This window comes from Chroicocephalus ridibundus, chromosome 17 (genome assembly GCF_963924245.1).
Source record: "Chroicocephalus ridibundus chromosome 17, bChrRid1.1, whole genome shotgun sequence".
Lineage (NCBI taxonomy): Eukaryota > Metazoa > Chordata > Aves > Charadriiformes > Laridae > Chroicocephalus > Chroicocephalus ridibundus.
Genome location: NC_086300.1, coordinates 8,034,381 through 8,043,797, shown reverse-complemented (window position 1 = coordinate 8,043,797; position 9,417 = coordinate 8,034,381). Strand labels below are relative to the sequence as shown.

At 50.2% G+C, this 9,417-nt stretch overlaps 1 protein-coding gene across 1 annotated transcript; it reads left to right on the top strand.

Annotated features, from left to right (window-relative positions):
- Positions 1 to 2,042: 2,042 nt before the first annotated feature.
- On the top strand, positions 2,043 to 2,348 carry LOC134524449 (feather keratin Cos2-3-like). Its single transcript, XM_063354495.1, has one exon. The coding sequence runs from the start codon at positions 2,043 to 2,045 to the stop codon at positions 2,346 to 2,348; it is 306 nt and encodes a 101-aa protein (XP_063210565.1).
- Positions 2,349 to 9,417: the final 7,069 nt, after the last annotated feature.

Below are 9,417 nucleotides of genomic sequence, written 5' to 3'. Positions count from 1 at the left end.
CATAGCCCTTGTTTGAATGAGGGTGTCTCTGGACAGCCCTGCAGGACAGCAGTGGGCTTTGGGGGACTGTGGCCTTGGATCCAATGTCCTTCCCTCCCAGGGACAGTTGCTGGGTGCTCACACTGAGATTCCAATATAGGACATGAACATTCTGAGCATGAACATCAAAGCTGTCATCAGTTCTTTGGCTCCTCCTGTGAAATCCTCAGAGTCTGTTCTTCCACTCACAGTGCAGTGATATCAGACTCTGTGTTCCGTTCATTCAGGACCTGTTTGGGAAAAGGTCTTGGCCCCTGCCTGGCACAGCACCAGGCCTGTGAAGAGCACAAGTGCATCCCAGAAAGCACTGACACTGCTTTGGAAGAAGATCCACTCAGGGATGGCCAGCACATGGTGGGCAGGATTCCTCAGCCTTTCACTTTGCCCAGAATGCAGTCCCCATCCTTTGAACTCTCTAGCACTGGGGAGAGCAGCTGTGTTCTGGCCTGGAGAGGCAGGGAGTGGGGACTGCCAGCCATGCTGAGGCACTCCCAATATCATTACACTGAATTCAACTAAGGATCCAAATTGGAGTGGAACAATCCTTGTCGTGGCCTGAAATGGGCAGCAGCAGAGTGTGAGCTCTGCAGGGGCAGGAGAAGGAGGCGTCAGGAGGCAGGGGCTGCATTTCAGTGCCTCTTCCCTGGACGCATCTCCAGCAGGCTGGTGCCATCACCACTCCGCTGAGGTCGGGCTCCTTCTGACCCTGGGAACCTGCTGCACTTCGACATTATTCTGACTGTCCCCACCATAAGCAGCACATTCCCTTGTAATGAGGGACACACGAGGACACACACACTCACACATTAATGCACAACAGCATCAAGTCATCCACAAATTTGTGCTCCCACATTCATCCACACAAACACGGCTGCACACAAGTGCACATAAGACAAGAAGACAAGTAGGGACACAAGCAAGCGTGGAGTCTGCCAAGGACAGATGGGGTTGTTACAGAGTTAGAACTCTGTGCGGAAGCACAAGGCCCCAGGCATGCCCATGCCATTGTTTGTGTACTCACAGACTCCAGGGAGTGGGCACCATTCCAAAGCAGCCAGAATTTTTTCCTGAGGTCAGTGGTAGTCAGGACAGGTTCAAAACCTAGCAACACAACGCACATACCTGGGGAGGCAACAACAAGTGACCACTGGAGGGAGTAGAGGAGGGAGGGAAAGCGTCCTCATGCATGGGAGCCCATGGGCGTCGAGCTGAGGATGGCTGAATTGTCTTCCTGAGGAAAACACTTCAAACAGCCCCACCGGAGTGACCCAAGCTGAGGTGTCTTTCCTGCCCTGGACCACTCCAGCACTTGAGCTGACTCTTCTGCCTTGCACTGCTGCATTCCTGCCCTGGAAATCCTGGGGCCTTTCATTCTAGCAGTAACAAGAAGCTTTCATTTGGGAATGGGCATGGCACAGCTCTGGAAATGAAAAGGCAGCAGTGCAGGAAACCAAAGCACAGCCCATATCATTAGCTGCGATGGTTTGCATTCAAGATGACTGTGTCCAAAAATTGTTACCTCTGCAAAGGGTGCCTCTGGTCCTGTGGCAATGAAGGGCAGGTATAAAAGCCAGCCCAAGTCCCTGCTTTCTCATCCACTTCTCTGGCCTCCTTCTCCTTGGGAACCAGGTGAGTCTGGAGCCTCTTTTCTTCTTTCAAAGTGAGATCTCTCCCTGATGGACATCTCCGCTGATATTGGCTATGTCCTCTCCTGGGTTTTCTGACTTCTTCTCTTGACAGAAGGAAGAGGGGTGAGTGCCTGCTTAGTGAGAGACTGGGACGTGGCAGAGGGATCTTTTGGTTTATGCCCAATGAAAGGCCTTCCCTGGGCCAGCTGCTCTTTGTAGTGCAATATATACCATGTGGGCCCTGCCGAGCTTCCAGCTCCCCACCCAGAAGTGGCCTTGGCTCCTTTGTGGTGGGGTAACCAGGCTGCTCCTCACCCACCCTTGTGCTCTCTTTCCTCCCTGCTTCTCTCCCAGGTGCACCTCCACCCTTGAGACATGTCCTGCTACGACCAGTGCCAGCCCTGCCGGCCCTGTGGCCCAACACCTCTGGCCAACAGCTGCAATGAGCCCTGTGTCAGGCAGTGCCAGAACTCTTCTGTTGTCATCCAGCCCTCCCCCGTGGTGGTGACCCTGCCTGGCCCCATCCTCAGCTCCTTCCCACAGAACACCGTTGTGGGATCCTCCACCTCTGCTGCCGTTGGCAGCATCCTCAGCTGTGATGGAGTGCCCATCACCTCTGGGTGCTGTGACCTCTCTGGCATTTCCAGCCGCTACTATGGCAGAAGGTGCCTCCCCTGCTAAAGACTGTGGGGGAAACCCCAAGGAGACACCCTGAGGAACTCAGAACATGGTGCTGGGCAAAGGTTCAATGTTTTCAATGTTGCTTTCAGCATAGCTGAACGACTTTGCTTTTCTCTCCCTTTTCCTTGTTTGCTTCATATCCCCTTAGCAGCAAGGTTCCCTCAAGGCCCACCTGGTGGGAACCATGTGTCTTCTTCATCCTTTATGGGGCAGGCAGACAGACATGATGCAGGAACATCTCCACGGCCAAGGACCGCACCCTCACAGCTGCCCGTGGGGCTCCATGAACTGGCACCCCCCACTTGGAATGAGTTTCTTTCCCTCTTTTGACTCATTAAAGTTCCGTTGCATTCAAGCTTGGTCTCCATGTGGTCCTTCCCTCTGTGGACACTTCCCATCCTGACAAAGCACAAGGGGTGGAAGGGGTTGAGAGCACAAGGAAACCCTGCTCCAGTCACAGACAAATGAGCAGTTCAAACATCCTACATCGGCTCCTCTTTTGGGAACCATCCCTTGGAGCTGAGGAAAACATCTGTAGCTGCTCTGCTGCCAGTGAGCATCAGGCCTTGCCCTGCTGGTATCTCTGCCCACAAATGCCCAGAAGGCAGGAGATCCTGAGGACCCAGCAGCCCCATGAGCTCTTGAGGAAGGGTGTTCCTCTTGCTATGGACGGAGCTGCTGTGGGGTGGTGGGGTGAAGGGTGTGGGGCTCCGGAAGATGATTTGCTGGCAGAATAGCAGGAGTGGTCATGCAGGGAACAGCCTTTGGGATGACCTCTCCCCTCCACCACGTAATTTAGGGGCCATGGCCTGGAGGCAGCAGCAGGGTAAAGTTGTCTATGCCACTGAAGGTATCAAGGCTCGAAACTGGAGCTAAGCATGTGGGAGCTGAGGGTGGTCAGGACAGAAGTGGGGACAGTTTATTTCTGAAGGAGATCAAATTGCTGTGATAGAGATCGTGCAGGAGAACGGGAAGATCAGCAAGGATGAGGGTACTGGGTGCACTTCCCATGAGTGCTGAAGGCAGGTGCAGAGCTCTTGACTGCTTCCTTGGTCCCCCCAAAGAATTTGTACTCAGAAATTGGCTGCCCTTCTCGGGGGGAGAGTACTTTTTAACGTGTTGATGTGGTTTGGCCTCATATGGCAACAAAGAACCATGTGCTGCTCTCTCGGGCTTCCCCAATATGGAGAAGAATAAGAAGAAAAAAGGCAAAACATGTGGGTTAAGACCAAGGCAGTTTAACAGAACAGCAAAGGGAATAAGAAAACAACAACACGGATAGAGGAATATACAAACACGATTACAGAATCGCCGCTCACCGACCAGACCCTGGATGCCCCAGCCTGCTCCAAGCTCGACTTCCTGCCCCCTCCCCCAGCAGCTCCCTGTGGGAATGGCTCACATGGGATGGAATACCTGTGTCCCTGCTGGAGCCTGGGGAGAACTAACCCTATCCCCACCGGAGCCAGGACACGTGTAAATCTTATCCCTTATGACCAGTGGAACTATCTCTTGGCAGCCACTACAGTCTCATATCCTCTTTCCCACCATGAAAATTCAGTTGCCTTGCAAAAAAAGTACACATGCAAGGATGGTAATCCCCCCACCCATGTCCTCCACTGAGAGGGAATTAGGACGGATGAAGTGTAGCTCAGAATGACTGAAGACCAAAAGTTGCAGTCTCTCTTCTCTTGTGCCTTCCTTCCAAGGTGCTGGGGGACATACACAGGCCAGGGGACATACACATCTCCTTCCACAGCTGCATGGCCCACCTGTACTTCTTCCATTCTTCCATCTGCTGGGAAGTGCTCAATGCTTCCTCTACGATCTCATGTCCTACGGCCACTGCTTGACGCTCTGCAACCCACTGCACTATGAGGCCATCGTGCATAAGGCTGTGTGCATCTGGCTGGTGGCAGGCACAGTTCAGGCACAGAACAGGCTGGCCAGTTCCCTGCCTCCTTCTCTGCATGCAATACTCACCTCCCGTTTGGCTTCCTGCAGGCCCAAGCACATCCTCCACTTCTTAGCTGATTCACAAGCTGCCCTGGACATGGCTTGTGCTGGCACTTGTGCCAACAAGTCCGTGATTACCTTCAGTATTGGTGATGAGAACCTCCCATCTTCATTCTCACTTCCTACAGGTGCAGAGCAAGAACCACCCTGTGACTCTGCTGTGCAGAAGACAGGCACGAAGCTACCTCAACCTGTGCTTCCCATTTCACTGCTATGGTCTGTTGCTAGGGCCCATGTGTCTCCACCATCATGGGAAGTGACCTCCAAATGGTCATTGGACAGAACAGCAGCTGTTCTTTACACGATTCTTACTCCTCTGCTCAACCCCTTGATTTGCACCCTAAGAAACGGGGATGGGAAAGCTGCTTGTATTTGTTCGCATCCAATAAACAGCTGGCAGGGTTGTGGTGTTTGATGGTAGAACTGATGAATAGAACTGTTTCCTTTGAAGACAATGCTCTAATACTCGACTGACCGAAACTGGGTAATCCTCTGTGGATGGGATCAGTCCAGTGACCTGTGCCCTGGAGAGGGGGAAGCACATTGTACTGTGCTGTGGGAGTGACTGGGCACTGGCATAGGTATTCCAAGGAGTTTACCAAGTCTCCCTCTTTAGAGATGTTCAAAAACTACCTGGACACGGTCCTGGGCAACTGGCTCTTCGTGGTTCTGCTTGTGCAGGGAGGGTGGACAAGATGACCTCCAGGAGTCCCTTCCAACTTCAGCCATTCTGTGATTCTTTCTTTCTCTGAGAGCAGCTGATATAGAGCAGCTCTGAGTTCCCACCCTCTGACGGGATACAAGGTTATCTATAGAATCATAGAATCATTTAGGTTGGAAAAGACCCTTGGGATCATCGAGTCCAACCATCAACCCCACTCTACAAAGTTCTCCCCTACACCATATGCCCTAACACCACATCTAAACGACTCTTAAACACATTCAGGGATGGTGATTCCACCACCTCCCTGGGCAGCCTATTCCAGTGTCTGACCACTCTTTCTGTGAAGAATTTTTTTCCTAATGTCCAGTCTAAACCTACCCTGTTGCAGCTTGAAGCCATTCCCTCTTGTTCTATCGCTAATTACCTGTGAGAAGAGACCAGCAGCAACCTCTCGACAATGTCCTTTCAAGTAGTTGTAGAGAGCGATGAGGTCTCCCCTCAGCCTCGTCTTCCTCAAACTAAACAGTCCCAGCTCCTTCAATCCCTCCTATCCTCTCTTTCTAGTCTTAGCGCTAGTAAATAGCATTTTAAGGAATGCGTTGACGATGCTGAGTGACTTTCTTAGTGGGATCAGTCCATGTCATTTCTGGTGCTCCAGCCTGTTTTTGCAGCTTGTGGGGAGTCGGGCTTGTCCCAGGCTCACCACTGAGGCACTGTACCCTTTACAGTGCTGGGCCAAGTCCCACACCCCAACATCGTCCTTAAAGAGATCACTTAGGACATCTGGGATGATCTGAGGGCCGGAGGAGTTTTTTCCGTTGTAATGTGGAGATTCTTTGTAGTTGCAGCAATATGGATGTTCTCTAGATTTTATGTTGTGCCTGACCCGCAGAGCTGGGGCATGGAGAAGCTCAATATCTGGAAAGGTCATGGCAGCTTCGACTCCACTGTGCTTTCTCTCTCTTTTCTGGCGAGAAAAGAATTTACTGAACCAGCGTCAAGCTCTTGAGTTCATTAAAGCTGATGCTGCCTGATTCATTGCCTTGACTGTGGCACCTGAAGGACTTGCCTAGAGTCATCCCAAGAGGCTGAGAGCTGGCATTGGGTGCCCTAGTTCTCAGCGGTGTGTGTGCAGGTTCATGCTCACATACATGTTCCTCTTGCTGTGCTCATGTATGCATTTGCACACATGGGAAGACACCTTGAAAGACCATCTAGTCCAACCCCCTGCCATGGCCAGTGGCATCTCTCACTAGATCAGGTTGCTCAGAGCCCCATCCAACCTGACCTTGAGACTAACTTCCAATGACAGGGCTTCCATAACATCTCTGGCCAAACTCTTCTAGTGTGTCACCACCCTCATCATACAATAATTTCTTCCTTATATATTAAATCTAAATCTACCCTCTTTCAGTTTTAAGCCATTGACCTTTGTCCTTTCACTACAGGTCCTGGTAAAATGTCTTTCTCCTTCTTTCTTATAAGCCACCTTCAAAAATTGCAAAACCACAAGAAGGTCTCCCCAGAGCCTCCTCCTCTCCAGGCTAAACAACCCCACCTCTCTCAGCCTTTCTTCACAGGAGAGGTGTTCCAACCCTCGGATCATTTCTGGAGCCTTTCTTTGGACCCACTCCAACAGACTCTACAGACTCTGCCCACAGTTAGTAGAGAGACATGAGCTCACACAGGGGACTTATCCCATCCTAAGCAGACGTCCACAGTAAACGGAATGAATCATCTTTCTGGAGACACTGATCCTGCAATTGACCAATGGTTGCCTCTGATCTCCGAACTAAGCTCACAGCAGGGCCTGCCTACCTGGTCACCTGCACATGGCTTGCTTCACCATACGGTCAGAAGTGAACCCACAGGCTCTTCCATCAGAGCTTACAAACACCTCTATCCCACGGCTAAACCCCATATCCATGTCCCTGGTACTCAGGCACAGATGGATAACAGGGAAAGGGCTTTTGTGTGGGTGAATGGCATCAAGCTGGGTATGTCACTCTCCTCAGCTGCATCTCTGGCTCTCCCTGAGTGCACATCAGTCTTCCCTCAGCTACAATGAACTCTTTCAAACAGGATTTGCAGAAGATGACTCTGTCAGGTCCATGCCCTGTGCCCTGGACGGTGTAGGCAGCCTCTCATTGGGTGTCTTGAGTCTCCTCATTTCACTCTAGATGCCTGGAGGTCTAGATTAGTGTGTGAGTATGTGTGTGTGTGTGTGTTGTCAAAGCATCTGTTTAGTGTGTCTTGAGTGACCCTTCCTGGACTCTTCCAGCATGTGAGGTGAGTCGTCTGCCCACGCCAACGTGTATTGCACCAGAAATGCTTGGGGCTCTCATCCTGTCATGCAAAAGATGCCTCCACTGGAGAATGTGCCTGGCATAAAGCAGGAAATGGAAAGACAGCAATCCAGGAAGTCAAAACATAGCTCATAGCATTGCTCGGGATGTTTTGCATTCAAGATGAGCTTGTCAGCAAAGAATCACCTCTGCAAGGGATGCCTCTGGCAGCCTGGGGCAGTTAAGGTGCATGATAAAAGCCAGCCCAGCTCCTCACTCTCTCATCCACTTCTCTTGCCTCCTTCTCCTTTTGTCTTAGCAGAGCCCTACACCAGGGAAACACTTCTGGGTGCTTAGCCGAGGAACTAGCTCCCTAGGGCCCATGTTCCCCCAAGACCAGTGAGCGTGGTGGTGACCACACACCCTCATAACCAGCCCAGAGAGCACTGGCTAGCAATTTTCTTGGCACATCAGAACCACACAGAGTTTTTTGACTCATGTGGTTACCCCCCACTCAAAGAGTGCTCTCTTTCCTGAAAGCATCATGGCCTTTGAAAATCACAATGCTACAGAAAGTGCTTTCCAGAGGAAGCAACTGCAGCATCTCCCCCTCATGGCCTGTGGATACCACTGCGTCTTTTCCTACATCACCATAACAAAGGATTACCTTCCAAACAGTTTTCAAATTTGTATTCTCACAATCCAGTAGAAAATGATCAGATACTGACGTGTTTTGTAAAATATGAAGATGGAGCTCTCCTCATGGCCACACCTACTCAAAATAATTTTCAGAAGACCCAGACCAGCATTTCTTGCAGTCATTTTCGTAACTGTGTTCCATAAATAAAGCTTACAACCCAACTGCACAGCTGACCGTGTGCTTTCTAATCTCAACCCAACCCAACATGTTTTTTGAATGGACACAACAGACAGCAAAGTTTCAAGATTTTATGAATATAAAACCTCCATGGCAGGGGGAGTTGGACTAGATGGCCTTTTAAAGGTCCTTTCCTAGTAAAGCCATCCTGTGATTCCATGGTTCCATGAATATTTTTATTTCAACAGTAAAGTTTACAGCATGCACCACTGATTTTTAGGTATCATCCTCATATTACAAGATGTCTGGGATGCTTCTTGGACATCTTCAGTCACTTTTAGTTTTTCCAGAGACCGTGGTTGTTGTATGACCCGTGATGCATGATGGGACATTCACTGCAGCCATGGCTTTCCTAAAAACATTCCAGCCTTTAGGTCTTCTCAGATGGGACACAAGTCTGAAGGACACCTCGGACTAAATCAAGCAGGTGGGACCCCTTAATGACATCTCTTTTGTACACAACACTTCCCTGGTTTTCCCAAGAAGAGATATGCTTGTGCTGCCCTAGTTCACCTAGGAGCACTTGCGCATTCTTCCAATACCGTGGATGCATATTATCAAGCACTTCCTGAACAACAGGGCTGGAGTCCTCAGGAGTCTCCAGGGGCTTATCCACCTCTGTCTGGTTTTTCTCTGGAAAAGCAGCAGTTATTGTCCCCCTTTTCTGATTGCTTTCCTTCTTGTGGGAGAAGTACTTTTGCAGAGCGTTTGTATACACCTAAGCTTTCTCATAGGCCAGCAAACCTGGTGTCTGGAGAATGTCCCTCATTTCAGCATCCAAAGAGAGGACTGTGTCAGTCCTCATGTCTTCCCAAGGTAATTACAGCCCCCATAGTTGCTTGTGCTAATTTGCATGGACTAGGTTCTTCTTTTTCCCCACATAGTCCATCCCTGCTTTACCTAAAGCTCTGTAATGAGCAGAAGAGCAAACCTTACGTCCTCCAAAAATTTGGTAAAAGGATCTTTCCAGAGCACTTCCTTGTGCCAGCAACTGTAAGACCACAGAATATTCTCAGGCATAACAAATGCAAGGCAAGCAGTGGGCATTCGTCGGTCGTCAAGCAGTTGCAAGTTAAAAAAGTTAAAGCATGTTATAAAGGGCATTGTCCAAAAATGCCTCTTAACTACTGACAGGCATCAACCCCCTCTCTAGGAAGGCTGTCCCCGTGTATGACCACTCTCTTGGTGAAGAACTGTTTCTTAATGACAACTTTGAACCTCTCCTGA